Source organism: Gorilla gorilla, chromosome 3 (assembly GCF_029281585.2).
Source record: "Gorilla gorilla gorilla isolate KB3781 chromosome 3, NHGRI_mGorGor1-v2.1_pri, whole genome shotgun sequence".
Taxonomy (NCBI): Eukaryota; Metazoa; Chordata; class Mammalia; order Primates; family Hominidae; genus Gorilla; species Gorilla gorilla.
This window is the reverse complement of record NC_073227.2, coordinates 74,465,010-74,480,691: the sequence shown is the minus strand read 5'-3', so window position 1 is coordinate 74,480,691 and position 15,682 is coordinate 74,465,010. Positions and strand designations below refer to the sequence as shown.

The window sequence follows — 15,682 nt, the reverse complement described above, 5'->3', positions numbered from 1 at the left end:
TTTTGCCTTCAACTTAGAAGAGACTTCTGGGTAAAAAAATTCTAGGTTGACACTTTATTCTTTCAGTACTGTAGTAATGTCTCTGCATTGTCTTTCATCATGTGTAATTATAAATCTGGTGTCATTCTTACCTTTATTCCTCTAAACATGTCTTTTGTTTTCTGACTTTTTATTCTCTTTCCATTGCTTTTTTAGCAAGTTTATTATAATATTCCCTGGAATAATTTTCTTTATGTTTATTTTGGTTGGGGATTGTTGAGCTTTTTGGTTCTGTGGGTTTATAGTTTTTATTAAGTTGGGAAATCTTTCTGCTGTTATTTCTCCAAATATTTTTTCTGTTCTGTCTCTGCTCTTCTGCAACTACAGTTATAACTATGTTAGGTTGCTTGAATGTGTCCCACAAGCCACTGATGCTGTGTTCCTTTTTATATATTTTCAGTTTTTTCTGTGTCTCATTTTTAATCATTTTTATTACTATGTCTTCCAATATTAATCTTTTCTTTTGCAGTGTTTAATCTGTTAATCTCAACCAGTATATTTTTCATTTCAGATACTATATTTTTCATCTTTAAAAGTTCCATTTGGGTCTTGTTTATGTCTCCAGTTTCTCTCCCCATCATGATAATATTTTTTTCTGCTTCGTTGAATTTCTAGAACACGTTTATAGTAGGTATTTTTATAACCTTGTCTTCTGGTTCCATCATCTGTTATTTCTGTGTCTCTTTCTGTTGGTTTATTTTTCTCTTGGTAATGTGAGTTACTTGCCCAGCTTCTTTGCATTGCTTGTATTTTTTTTTTAATTGGAGCTGGATATTATGAATTTTAGGTATTTGGTTGCTGTGGGTTTTGTTGTATTCCTTTAGATAGCGTTGAGTTTGTTTGTTTTTTAAGTGCATAAATTACTTGGAATCAGCTTGATCCTTTGGAAGGGCTGTCCAAAGCAGTCTTGATAGGGATGATTTGGCCCCACTACTAAGGCAATATTTTTTTTTGAGGATTCTACCCAATGCCTTGTGTGCTATGAGATCTTTCCATGCTGACTGGTGGGACTACAAACTGTCCCCAGCCCTGAATAAACCCTGGGGACTTCTGCTCACTCATTTGCAATGTTTCTTTTCAGACTCAGGTTGTTTCTTCACATGTTTATATGGCCAAAGACTGAAGGAGACCACTCTGGAGACCTTCACATCTCTTTGTGTAGTTCCCACCTCACTAGTATTTGGCTGCATAAATTATAGTTATCTTTGCCACCTTGAACTCCAAGCTCTGTCTTTTCCAACTCAGCAAGATTGCTAGGCTTAGTTTTGGGTTCCCCCTCCTTTGCTATGGCCTAGAAACCACCTCCACAGAGTAAGCTGGTATCAACCTAAGGCTTACCTTATTTATTTTCTTTTTCTTGTGGATCACAGTCCTGTGTTGCCTGTTTTTCATCATCTGAAGCCATCATTTCACCTTTTTTGTCCAATTTCCTGGTTGTTTTTAAGTGGAAAGGGAAATCTTACCTGTTAGCCTATCTTGGTTGGAAGAAGAACTCAAACCTCACTTTTTCCCCCCTCAAATCTTTTTTTTCCTACTAGAAAAGTGGACTCCTGGAGGTAAAACTCAATTAACCAGCAGTGGACCTTTTAAAAATCACACTTTAATGAAAATTGAGCTTTATGATATAATTTTAATATCCTAAATATTATATTGCAACTGACAATGGTGGTATATATTAAATATTCTGAATTCTGCTTTAATATGCTGGGAAAGAAACTACAGTACAACACCAGAAAATGATAAAATAGCCCCTTTAACAGCTCTCTACCAAAATTGCAGCCCCAAGGGGCTGATCATTTCTTTCTTCCCCTTTGAACCTTGTAGCCAATTTAAAATAGTACTTGGCTATAAAGTTGTGTTATTTTTCTCCTAATTTGTCTTTGACTTGAACTTATTTATAGTTCTATATGATGCTTGAGAGCTGAAAGGATCCTCAGAAGTCATCTGGTCCAGGCCTGTCAATGTAGGATGATGAGATTGAGAGCCAGCGAGGAGGGGCAGCAGCAGGGCCCGCATCTGCCCTTGACGTCCAGGCCAGTGTCCTTCACAGAGCCACACTGCTTTCCCTCCACAAAGCTCTCCTCCCTCTGTGGAATCTTGCTAGAAGAAGACGGTGGAATATACACAAGGGCCAACATGATCAGTTCTCTTCTACAGTTGGAATTTTGCCTCAGTATTTTTATGCATAGGGTTTTTCCCCTCAATATAAATTTTATTATATAAACAATTGTTGTTATATGGATTCTTTTAAATAAAGCAGCCATTTTTCCTTGTTTCCTTTTTAAAAAAGGACCTAGTGAGAACAAGATTAGATGAAGAGAATATACTAAAATACTATATAATTTTTCATTGATCTGAGACTAGTTATAAATATCAGTCCATTGGATGTTTTACCTTCTCTGTGGTGGAGACAAGCTTGCTGGTTCAAGGTTGTGCAGAGGCTGGCGCATGGCATTTGGAGGAGGGTGTGCGCTGATCAGCAGCATTGAGGGCCAGGTGAGAGCAGAGACCACGGATTTGCAGTGCTGTTGTTCTCCACAGAGTAGGATGTGTTTCTAGCATTGCAGTCCTGCCTTGATGCAGGAAGGGACAGATTTAGAGTGAGAAGTTTGAGAGGAGCCCTGGTGGAGTGATCGAGGTGAACCAGACAGAATCAGGAAGGAAACAAAGTTAGGAGAAACTGCTAGAGAGGGAGAGAAAGGGAGGCCTTTCAGGAGAAGGGGAACGAGTGAAAGGGAAGATGGCAGGAGGGCACTGGAGAGGTCGCCTTTTCACTTCTTGAAATAAAACCTTGAAGAAGTCGAATGAAGAGTCTTGTGGAGGCAGAACACTCAAGTGGGAATGGCTTTTACTGAGAGGTAATCTTGTGGCAGGTTAGAGAGCAAGTCTGTCAGCCCCTCCATGTACTCTCTTTCCCAGCAGAACGTTCCAGCTGCTCTTCTCCAGTGTTTCTGAGGCTGTGTTTCAGGAAGCTGTAAGCAGCCACACAGGTTCAAGCTGGTACACTGTCCTCTTCTCTGTACCACAATGGCCAAACCAGAAATGATTAGGGATGTTACTCATAGAATTCACCAAGGAAAATTTTGCTAGGTCTTGTGTTCAACAACCCCTGTTATCAGAGAAATCCTCTTGAAGTTTAACCTAAATCTCCTGCAATCATTTGGATTCACTTCCTCTTCTGATGTGAGTCAGCTTTTCATTTGTTAGTTGATGTATTCGTCCAGTTTCCTTCTCCACACAACCCACCCCTGACCTCAAACACACGTGTGTCCACGTGCACACTCATACACTCTCCTCACACTTTCCCTCATACTTCATTGTCAATTACAAAGAAAACAGAAGGTAGGCCTGGGTGACAGTAAGAATAAGAATATGATGGAGTCATCTAAGCCTAGGTCTATTACACTGAAAATCTTAGTTTTATCCTTAAGATTCCTCTTTAGTTGTTGCAGAGCCAGGCATATTTGCTCAGCAGTTACTGATAGAGCCCACTGGCCTGTATGTTTCTTCATATCGAAATCTCTCTTCCTTCCTTACTTCTGAGGGAAGCAGCCTGGTAGGCAGTGAAGAGCTCCAGCTTAGAATCAGCTTCCTAGCTCAAGTTCCAGCTCTACCATTTATTGATTTTATTTAACTCCTTGTGCCTCAGTTTCCTTATTTGTAAATTGGGGATTATAGTAGTCCCTATTTACTAATAGAGGTGAAATGAGTTTAAGTGTAAGGCACTTAGAACAGTTTCTAGCTTGAAGTAAGTTCTCAGGAAAAGTTAACCATAGAATTAGAAATAATTGTTGAATTCTTCACTGATATTACCTAGGTGTCTGCAGACGTCATTTCAAATAATGACATTTTTTTAGAGTAGTGCTTACAGTAGTAGAATCAGATTGTACCAAATAAAATAATAAAGCCTGTGTCAGCCGGCAGATGTTTTCCTTTTGTTTTAAAGGAAGTGTCAAGAATTGAGCTTAATTGATTGCCTTGCAAACATTGTTGTCTCTAAACTAATGTTAGCTAAGTTCTAAGAGCACAATTAAACTCCCGTTCAAAAAACTATTTTGCTGTATTTTTGGTTTCATAAACTGAGCCACAGTATTTCAGATATGAGCTTTTTACAGCCCTCTATTTTTATCTTTTGGTTACTTAGGTTAGCTGGGTTAAGGAGGACTGCATTTTCTCTATGTCTGTTTTTCCTGTGGCCTCAATTGGAACACCATGACACATGTAATAGGTCTTCACTTAAGGCCTTTTGATTTCATGTACCAATTTCTGACTTCACCATTTATGTTTGGAATTGTGATTGCCTGTATATTATTTCTTGATTCCAGCTAGTCTCTCTTGAAAATCTTCTGGGTTTTTATTTTTCCCATTGAATTTTTTTCTTTGTAATTTTAATAATTCAGCATTCCTCTTTTCCTCTTTTCATATGTAAGTCTTAAGCTGTAAAGTTTGGTATAAATTGGAAATACATCTTTTGAAATAGTTAGAGGCCTTTGATTTAGCAGATCTGGATACTCAGATGTTTAAAGGTTCATTTTTGTAATATATTTCTATTTACATGTTTACAGTTATCTATTTTGTTTCAGTTGTTAAGTCATTTGTGTCATCTAAGAAAAAAATGCTCAATTGTCACCTCTTAGAGGAGAACCTATACTGAAACAGTAGTATGTAAACAAAGGCACTGGTTTTTTATTTCATACTAGAACTCTAAATCAGATTTTAATAAAATTTCACTGTTCTCTACACTAGCTCTTAGTCTTTAGCTTACGGAGTATATTTATTCCATTTATAAAATATAACGTAGAATATTTAGAGTAGGATCCTTTGGTTTTGCAGCTGTACTATATCATTCTATAACTTCTATTTTTAATCTGCATTAAGGAAGACCACAAAGTAGAATCTAGTTGTATATTGTGGGGAATTGGTATATCTTTCGTGTATAGAGCCTGTTCAGTTTGTATTATTATTTGAAAAATGACACAAAATTCCGTTGCTTTTTATCTTAGTAAATTAAAGTTTATGAAATACCTACATACACATTTTGGGTCAAGAGGTGGGTAGGGAGAGATGTTTTCATTTCCTTCTCCTTTAACCTTGATGGGCCTTCTGGGGATGCTGGTTGGCTCTTGGCAGGCTCTCAAGGTACCTTCTGTCTAATTCTGACCTTGGGATCCAGGAATCTATTGGTCTGCCCCTTGCTCCTTGGTGCTCCATGAGCAGAGAGTCACAGGATTTGTGTTGACAGCGTATAATTTTAATTTCTTACAAAGAGCTTTTGGATGTCTTTACTCCTTGAATTTGTTACGGTGATTTTTTTTTTTTAATGCCTATAAAGTTGATGGCTGCCTGATAGCATCCTGGGAGATTCATTTCACTTTTAATTGGGGACCCCTTTGCAGAGAATGTCATTAGGATCATTGTTGTCAGAGAACCCCCTGCGAGTGTCTCCAATTTTGATGTTTAGTAGATGTTTGCTGTGGGAGCTTTCGACTGTTGTTCCCGGGAATTTTTAGTGTTTCCAGTCATGGTCATTTGCACATAGCCACAAGTCCACTCACAGGAAATGTTGGTTATCAGTGAGATGCCACTATTCAGATTGTGAGTGCATCCATAATATCTTTCTCTTATTTGCTAGGCCGAAGATGGTGTTAGTGATTGCGAGCTGCTGGCTGGCACCCTTGCAGAGCAGGAGTAAGTGAGTGCTGTTCAGCTTTCCAGTCCTGTGAGTCTGATGCCTTTCCTCCATGTTTTGGCATCACTGCCAAACATATGCATTGAAATCCTTCATGATCATCAGTTTGTCAGATGATTATATTGTTGCAAAGAGTCTGTCCAGGTCTTTTGTATCTTTTTTTTCTTTTTTGTCACCTTAGTGTATGTCCATTGTGACGGGGACATAGGTATTGATGATGGTGGAAGAAGGCACAATATATATCACAGCAAGACTAGAGATTTGGGGTTTAGTGAATGATTACAAACTCTGCAAAGGGAAAACTCTTCCAGAGCGCCAGTGTTGTCAGCCCAGTGCTGCATAAGCTGTTGTTCAACAAATGGACTTTGGCCGAGTCCTGTGGTGCCGCGTGTGTTTCTCAACAGTTTACTCGTTTATCTTGTGGATTGCTTCATAGTATGGTGTGCTGTTGCCGTCTGCCACACCTGTGTTACAGGGTAAGAGGAAGTTTTCCATTTGCTTGCACAGTGTCATCACAGAAGTGTAAGCCCTTGAAACACAACAAACCAATGCAGTTTGTCTGGCAAAAGGCAGGCAGTCTCTAGATCACCTCTTCTCCTGTCCTCTTCTCCATTGGGAGTGCGTACTGCAGCCCTGAGCAGGACAATACATATGGCCAAGGGACAGGCAGAGAACCCTGTGGAAAGGAGGTCCCACCTGTTTGCATAGAACTGTGGAACTGGGATACACCTGCCCTCATCAGACTTAAGTTATGTGACCTCTGAAAGAAGGGTGATGTGGAGCCATCTGACCTGGTCTATTCATGGACAGTCGTTACACTTCACAACTGAGACCAAAAGGCCAGATCTATTGCACATCTTCCTTAGGCAACAAGTTTCCTTGTCTTCATCTACCTTGATTGTTGTTGTTAAGTGAGGCCCTTACATTTGCTGTATTAAGTCCCAATTCAGGGTCATGGCTAGAAATGGTTTGTATACTAAAGAGTACCTCACTGTTAAGAGTCCTTGCAGTGATGATTTATTTTATCAGGAGGTATATATGGCTGCATACGTGGCTTAGGGTGGTGGTCACAGCATCATCCCTTAATTTGAACATTTAGATTCCACTGCACTGGGCTAGCCAGGCACTTTCTCCCTTTGTAAAAAACTACTTTTACAAATTTCCACTGTAGTTAAGATAACACATGGAGGCTAGCTTTGGATATGTAAGGTATGCTTATGGTCCCAGGCCCTCTATTCCTTTCCATGGAAACTGACCGCTTGTAGTTCTGGATTGGAAGCATATAAGAAAGACGGAAATGAGAAATTAGGATCCTTAATTGCAAATGTAAGTGGAATGAGCTTACCCTGCCCATATTTAGGTTTATGTTCTTATCTTTTCTCTGGTGTCCTTATGAAATGTTGTCTTTCACTTGGTTACTAGTTAGGAGTATTTTACTGGGAAATTTACGTCTAAGAAATCTATCTATCTATTGAAGGACTGTATTGATAGACTTCCTGCCTTCCACCAGAGTGGGTAGATGAATATATCCTCTGATTTAGAGAGACACTTCAGAGCCCCAGCATTTGGTATGAGCTGAAGTCAATTCCAGCATGTTTAGGTTCAAGAAAAATATTTATCAATGAAATCAAGTTGATTTCGTTTTTATTAAGGAAACCTGATTCCTAATCATAGGCATCAAAACCTTTAAGCTCCGTTGAGTTATAGGCTTTATGGTCAACAGTTAGGATTTTGATAATTATCATAAATGTCAAACAAGCAAGTGATTGAGTTACAAGTTTTTATTAATCCCATGAAAAGCCTGTAGAAACTGCTACGACATAACTAATTGATTTTGCATTAGGGTGATCATTCAGTTGACATAAATCTTTCTCCCAGTAAATTTATATAATATCGCAATGCCCAAGCCTTCCATTGTGTTTGACTACCTCCCCTCCCTAACCTTAGTCTGGATGCAGGGTCTTTAAGGTGTATGATAAATGAGCTGTTTACTAATTTCCTGTTGAAGTGAATACACATTTGCAATTATTGGAATTTATTATTTGGGGGCATCTGGCTCATCCTTGTTTTTGTTTGTTAAACAGGAAAAGGACCAGCGCAGCCTAGACATAAACACTGCCAAGTGCATGTTGGGACTGTTATTAGGAAAAATCTGGCCCCTTTTTCCAGTTTTTCACCAATTCTTAGAGGTACCAAATTGTTGTTTTATGAAATGTATGTTTGCTTGCTTGGAACTACCAAATAACTTTATTCACCCGTTGTATGTAATTTTTTGTTTGTTGTACTTTTCTGCCTATGTAGGAATTATGGTGACATAATTGCTGTCAGTCAGCAGCTACCTATCTTCTTGGAGTGCATCTGTGTATGCGTTTAATGTTGTGTTGCTTCATTCCACATTAAAAATGCATCCGAAACAGCCACAGCTCTGTCGTTTTCTCTCTTTTCTCATCCCCATTTTAAAGCTTCACTTTTGTTTAGATTTTCTGTTCTTTATAACAATAGAAAAAGAAGATTTACTTTCTTTTGACTTTAGATGAACTTCCACTTTTATTAAGCAGAGGTTTAAAAGACAGTCATCTGCCTTCTTACCAAAATTAGTTTGTAGTATGTTCTTATCTACTCTTGTCACCAAGTAACTTGAGGACCTTAGATCAATCTAAGTATTAGGCAAACTGACAATATCTCCTTCAGTTTAAATTGTCTTCAGATCAGTATCAGAACAATCCAGCACTTTATTCCATCATTGTGTGCTTTAAGTATTGATGATCAGAAATTCTGAGCTACTGGTTTTGTTGAAGTGTCATTCTGTGGGACCTGGAAGTATATGGGATACAAGTTTGAGTTACTTGGGTTGTCATATATGGCATCCTCCTTTCCCTCCTGCCCCAAGCCCTTCTAAAAAGTGTCCTTTGCTTGCAAGGATGAGGGTGTTGGGTCTTTGAGAAAATGCTGGGCCGTAAGATGACTCTGGCTTCACTCTTGAATAATCTTTCTCACAACTTACTTTATGTAATGGTCTAGAATATTTTTAATATCTGATAGGATTCTTTGAGAACTGTTATTAAAAATTTCTTTTAACATTACTAAGTGGGACTCCTCAAAAATTTAAAAACTAGTTTTACGTAAGTATCTGTTTACCCAAAATAGTCCATGTTAACATATGGTCTGTTCTAATTTCTCTGACAATCCCTTGAGATGAGTTAGCATTATTTGGAAAAATAAATAGAAATAGTTCCCTGTTCTCAGAGAGTTTAGCTGGATTTGCACCTGTGTGTAAAGAGTCTTAAGCTGGAAGACCTGGCCTGGAGGAAATCTGACTTTGCGTAATTCCAGGTGCATCATCAACTGTTTCAGGACTGGTTTTTGCTTTTACCTGCTTAGAAAGTTAAACCTGTAGTCTGTGCTTTGTTCTCTCTCTTACATTAGTTTGCATTTTTCTTTAAAAAAGACAGTATTCCTCTCATTTCAGCTTTTCTTGTGTTTGCATCCTCAAAACCATTGACTCAACTCTCTTTGCTTTTTATGTACTTGTATTGTTTTACTATGTTTCTGATTTTAGTGGGGAAGATTTAAAAATCATTGGTTCTGAATTTTATTTATGAATCTTCATACAGGGATACTGTATTTTTAAATAGATACATGGCAAATTTCTTGTCTAAGAGGAATAGAAAAACGATTTCACAGCTATTCTAGCTTCTTTTATGATCAGATTCAAGTTTTGAATTATTAGAACAGTAATTTTTTTCTGTGACAAGAACACCTAATTTTGAGACCACTTGCAGCACGTACCGGATCTCGTCAAGTAACCTGCTGCTGCATGTGCTTTAAGCCGAAGGCTTGGCCATGGGCAGTGCTGGTTATGTCAGGGGTTATATTAATGGGAGCTACTCTTTATTTAGCACTTACTTTGTGCCAAACACTGAATGAAGTGCTTCACATAAATTAGTAAATGATCTCTTTTAATTCTTACAATATCTTTATGATGTAGATATTATCTGCATTTTATATAAAATGGCTTTTGCAGTTTAGAATTTTCACTTCTGGGGATATATAATCATGTTATTTTGATGTGCTTTCCATTTTGTATTGAGACCCTGTCATATTTTTGTAATGACAATTGTCATCTTAAATTCTACTCTTGCTCTCCCTCACCATCCTCCTAGATTGGTGCTTAACAAACCTCAAACAGAAAGAGTTAACCTTACATGAACTTAATTAAGTTGATTCATAAAGCAATTGAAACCGTCCCATTTGTTCATTTTAAGTGTCAGTAATTCATATTACTTTTCCCTCCATCAGCAATCAAAATACAAAGTTATTAATAAAGACCAGTGGTGCAATGTCCTAGAGTTTAGCAGAACAATTAACCTTGACCTCAGCAACTATGATGAAGATGGAGCATGTAAGTACTGCCGCTACCATTCTGCCATTCATGTACATTTCTATATCATCCTCATTGGGAAAAGCCTCAGCTACATTATTATTATTATTATTGTTATTATTATTATTATTACTACTGTTTCTCTCTTTCTCTCCAGGGCCAGTTTTGTTGGACGAGTTTGTGGAGTGGTATAAAGACAAACAGATGTCCTAGGACTTTATGCATAGCAGCGAGAGAGTCACTGTTACCACAGTTTTGTCACCCATTAGCCATAAATTGCTGTTTGTATCAAAGTGCATGCTGCTTCTCTTGCACTGTTTCCCTTTCGCAGGGACATGTTGGTGTTTGCTATTGAATTGGCCAGCTCTGCTTGCTGTGTGGCATTGTTCTCTTGGAAGGCTGCTTTGCAGTTTGTATTTACACTACAGATTGGTGAATTTGCCAACGTCCTCACTGTGATTATGTGTATATTGCTGTTTAAATTTTGTATATGTGTATAAAAGGAAAAAGCTTCACCTAGAGATTATTTCTGAAAAATGTATTGTAAAAATAATTTTGTGGCATTTCTAGTCCCTTTTTTTGAATGAGCCAATTATACTTTATTTGGTCTCCTATGTAGCATTTCAGAAAACAAAACAAAACTGTTACCATGAACAAACATTGCCAGAATTAACTTTACTGTTTAAGAGGCCAACTTCTGGAAGGAGGTAGGAGTCGTAACTTTTTAGAGGCATATGCCAAATATCATTTGGTATACTTAACAATATTAGTGTTTTAAAATGATGAGTTATAATTATTTGAACATACAGATATGTAACATGCCACAAATCATTTCTACCACGCAAGGTATATAAGTTGTTTATTTTTTAGTGTTAAAACTATAATAGCTTGAATATAGGTACCAATGAACAAATTCAAATTGCACCTCTTTTCTTAAAAGAATGGGATTTAAACTCTTATAAACATTCTTTAACTTTTTTGTTTGTTTGTTCTCTTTTTTTCCTTTTGCGTTCTTCTAGCCAGTGATTGATCTGCTAATGCTTTCTTTGCCACTCTAAGTAAAATTTATTTCGCCTCCTCAGTGAAAACCTCATGGTTTTGCTGGCTGTTTATAACTGCATTGCACTTCTAGTTGTGGCTTGAATTTTCAGTTAAGCTTTCATGGTATGTAATTTTCCAGCCTTTTGAGAAAACAAGCATACTATAAGTGAGAGCTGTTTTGTTTTCCTTGTTTGTTTGTTTCATGCTAGGCTTTTCCTGGCAGCATGTCCATTGCAGGCAGTGGACAAGAAACCACCAGCATTGAGCTAACCCAGTACATGCTAGGACCTGTCCTAGAGGGGCCACTTTTCATTACCTGAGTTATTTGTACAGAAGGGCAATAGCCATTATTTTTGTGAATGAGGAAACAAGAATAAACAGAATGGTATTTTTAGGTTTGTGTTTTATGTCTTTTTTTTTTTTTTTTTGCCATTCTTGAGGAAATATAGAGATGACATGTTTTCACTCCAACTATCTGGTGCTATTGAATGACTAATTCAGTCCCTAAAGTTCTGTGAAAACACAAAAGTCTAATGATTTGAGTGAGTAAAAGGTAATGGTGCATTTGAACAAGTAAATGCTGTCGTGGTCAGCAAGATCCGTGATTTGAACATGTGATGACTGGAAAAAGGTTTGGGTTATTTGGAAGTCTGGCTAAATTTCTTTCAGGTGACATGTGATCGTTTAAATGGCATTAAGTGAATAAAGCGCACAGACAGTGCTACTCTTGACCACTATTTTACCATTTCTTTGCAAACAGTGTTCACATTTTCATATTTTTTCCCTAACTAAACCACCAAAGAAAGAAATTTTGTATGTATATACAGTGTGTGTGTATACAAAATCATGATATAGTAGAATGCAACTACTTTCTTTTTCTACCAAATGAAAGGTTTTATTTGCTGTGAAATAAACCAGAAGTTTAAAAAACCCTGTAGTGATTAAGCATACTTAACCACTCCTTATTTGTAGATTCACTTTCAACCTTAAAAATTAATACCAGTTTGCATAAACCAATATCTGAAAAGAACAGAAAATGTTGATGGCAAGCAACAGCTATTAAGACTGATGTGACGGATGCATTTGTTTTGCAGTGGTGACTGGCCTAGGCAGGTTTGGATCTGTGAAGAATTGATTCATTTTCAAAATTATTCCATAAAGTTAAAAAGTTACACTTTAAAGGCAACAGGTCATACAGTTCTTTAAATCTGATCAACTGTAGCTTTATTTAAAGCAAATATAAATCATAGATGAAGTTATTTTAAACACTATGTTAGAATATAGAGATTTTTAAAAAATGCTGATAAGCACAGTTAATTCTAAAATGAGAGGATTGTTACAGGAGGGAGATGTTACAGTTAATCCACAATCAACATTTTGATGGTAGGGAAAAAACTGCGTAAAAACTATTGCATTGTGTATGATAAGAAAGTAAGTATTCCAAAGGGATAATCTTGCATATTAAGAAAACTCCAAATAATCTTTAAACTGCCTTGAAAAATAAACCTCTTTGACTGCTGAGCGGCAGAGTGCTTACCCTTGGTTGTCTTGATTTTATATATTTATTTCTAAGGGGAGAAAAGGGGGTCAGACAGAGTAATATGATACATTTTCTTAAAAACTTCTCTAAGTTGCACAAAATTGAACAATCATCAAGCACTTATTTACTGGCTAATGTTGAATAAATTAGGGTGCCTTCATCTGGGTTTTCTTTAGTACCTAAGTCTACAACCCTTTCTCTTTTTCTGTTGTGTTTCGAACTCCACATTGCAATACTCTGTTGTCATGGAATACAACCTTTAGATGTTTACTGCTGAAGTAGGTCAGAAATTGTATTATTTGATTTGCCTCAAACATCCACTGTAATGTTACATGCACCTTTTTTGAAGCATGAACTCTGAATTATGTTTTTATAAATCTGACTAGGCAAACCTAGATTCTGGTTTCACAATGGATTTATTTTGTCTCTCGGTCTCCATTTTAACAGTGCTTTTGAAGTTTATACAGAAAGCTTTAAAAGTTAGTTTGTGCCCTTGGTTTTTATTCTTAAAACTGCTAAAATACCTCTGTAAGCCTTATCCTTTATTCTTTCATATGTTGTATAATAAATGTATAGATTTCATTGACCAACTAAGATGTTGGGTGTCTGTAAATGAGACCAAAACGTGGGTTGCTTTTTTCATAAAATAATTTCTATTGGGGTTTACTGTTCAATGACAGCAGGTAACCTATAACTGTGAATGCTTCGTGTCGTCAGTATTTGCATTACATTCATAAAAGTGTGCAAGTCCTGTGACTCCCAGCTTAACTGAAATACTGTTATGCCACCTAACTTGAGTACAGCAAACTGGTTTTAGGTTTCAGTGAAATTGATGTAAAATGATATCCCATGAATAAAAAGTATTTGTGTTTGGTTTCAGAACAGATGTGTAAATTTTTTCTTCTCTCTTCTGGCTTTCATTTCAAAAACCATTTAAGGTAGTCTTTAAAGCATTTTTTATCCTTTTTTGTTTGTTTTTTTTCCAACTTTTTCTATTGAAAATTTCCAAACCTACAATAATATAATGAACACCTGTGTACCTGTCACTTAGATTTTCCAGTTGTTAACATTTTACTGTATTTCCTGCCTTACTCTTGGGCTATACGTGTGTGTACTTCTCACGTTCTGTAAATAGATTCTGAGAGTAAATTACATTATGACACATCACACCTGTTATTTTGGAATAAGGGCATTCACCTATAACCATGATAGAATGATCACACTCAAGAAGTTTAATGGTGGTACTATACTATAATAAACAGTGCAGATTTAAATATCCCCATTTGTGCCAGTCATGTTCTTGATAGCTATTATCTTTTTAATCCAGGGATAAGCATTGTATTTAGTTGTTACGCCTCTTTAGTCTCTTTTAATCTAGAACACTTTCAGATACAGTATTTTAAATGTTTTGATTAAGGATAGTGCGGTCACTCCTCAGCCAAATAGTGATTTTAAGAAAACCCACCATGTTTTGTGTATTTCTACACATTGAGCTAAAGAATTAAGTACATAATGTGGGCCACAAGCTAGGCAGGAATGACCACTTTACTACCCTCAAGGCTGCCATTATAGGCTGCAATTAGTCTATAAGTGTGTGTTAGCCCTGGCTACCCCTTTCTAAAATTGTCTTACACTATACTAGAATGTAAGCTTTCTGAGGGCAGGACCTCTGGCACGTAGTGGATGGCCAGAAAATGGAAGGAAGCAGGTAACAGAATTTCCTCTCTGGGCAAAGAATTGTCAGGACCTAAGAAACATGTAAAGATTAGAAAATCCAAGAATAAATCGAGGAAGACTTTTGATTTTTATACGCTTGAAAGCAAGAGAGAGGAAGTAGAAAATAAGATTCCTTAGAATCCAGGTGCACGCTGTTAAAATTGTCAATGTGGATGATTCTTTAAACCATAATTTGGGCCAAAAGCTGAGCATCACACCAAGAAAATATCTCTGCTTCTAGACATCAAGAAAGAGAGGTGGAGATAAAGGAAAAAACTTAATCCCGATTTCATAGGAGTGAGAGGCAACAAACCTTAGGACAGGGAATTCTTAACTTGTGGCAGAGCAAACAGTAGAAACTCATGAGACATGTTATCCAATAATAGAAAATAGGAACATGAGATTTATTCCACTAGACAGTACTAGGACTCTACATGTAAATTCATGAGAATTGAAATAAAGTTCTCTGCTGTAATTGGAGCAAGATAGACTGAGGAGAGAGTAAACCACGAATGCTGGCTCAAGACAAAAAACCTAGCAGAGGTGCATTGCAGACATACCCATGAAGGAAAAACGTACACAAGGTCACCCTAAAGGAAGGACATTGTTAAGCCCTTTGAAATAATGGGGTGGAGAGGAAAGTGAACTGAAAAAATGAAAAACACCCACAGGAAGAAATCAAAGACGATTGTGTCAACCCCAGGGCTACAGAAGTGAGGAATAAAATTGGCTATTTCCGGACACTGACTTTCTTGATTTGTTGAGCATACGTGAAAGCAGGACATGCTTTTTCCATGGTCGCTGGTTGCATCAAATAGAAATGACTCATTGGAATGTTACCTGCAAATCCTTACATGAAGAGTAAGCAAAAGATGAAAGCTTTTATGATTCTTTTAGAAAAGAATTGCTTTTGGGACTTTATCATAGCTAGAAAAAAAAAAAATATCAAGCGAAGAAATAACACATCAAGCTTTCTGGCCCGGTAAGGCAGAAGGTAATTCAAAATCGGGCATGTTCACCACTTTTGGCACATTCAGCAGAAAAATGTTTAGTTTTTTCTCTGCCAGAATTTGTTCCTAGCATTTATTTCCAATTGCCTTAATGAAAATAAAATCATCCCATGTATAGAAGTACTTGCTTAGAAATCATGGTGAATTAGTACGTAGGCTATGCTGAGAATAATAATTGGAAACTGAAAAACAAAGATTGACTATAGTAATTAAATGGAAACTTTAAAAACCATCATTTAAAATGTAAATCTCTTCTCCAATAAATG

General features: G+C 36.9%; 1 protein-coding gene across 16 annotated transcripts in view; it reads left to right on the top strand.

Moving 5' to 3' along the window:
- The window catches only part of DCUN1D4 (defective in cullin neddylation 1 domain containing 4), an 85,480-nt gene extending 71,908 nt beyond the window's left edge, over positions 1 to 13,572 (top strand). For 8 of the 16 annotated variants that reach the window (XM_055385668.2, XM_055385674.2, XM_004038662.5 and 5 more), the window contains 3 exons: positions 7,813 to 7,917; positions 10,028 to 10,130; positions 10,267 to 13,572. In XM_055385668.2, coding sequence (XP_055241643.1) covers positions 7,813 to 7,917; positions 10,028 to 10,130; positions 10,267 to 10,322 — 264 coding nt within the window. In that variant the 3' untranslated portion in view covers positions 10,323 to 13,572. The other 8 variants (XM_004038663.5, XM_031010234.3, XM_055385670.2 and 5 more) reach the window with 5 other exon arrangements.
- Positions 13,573 to 15,682: the final 2,110 nt, after the last annotated feature.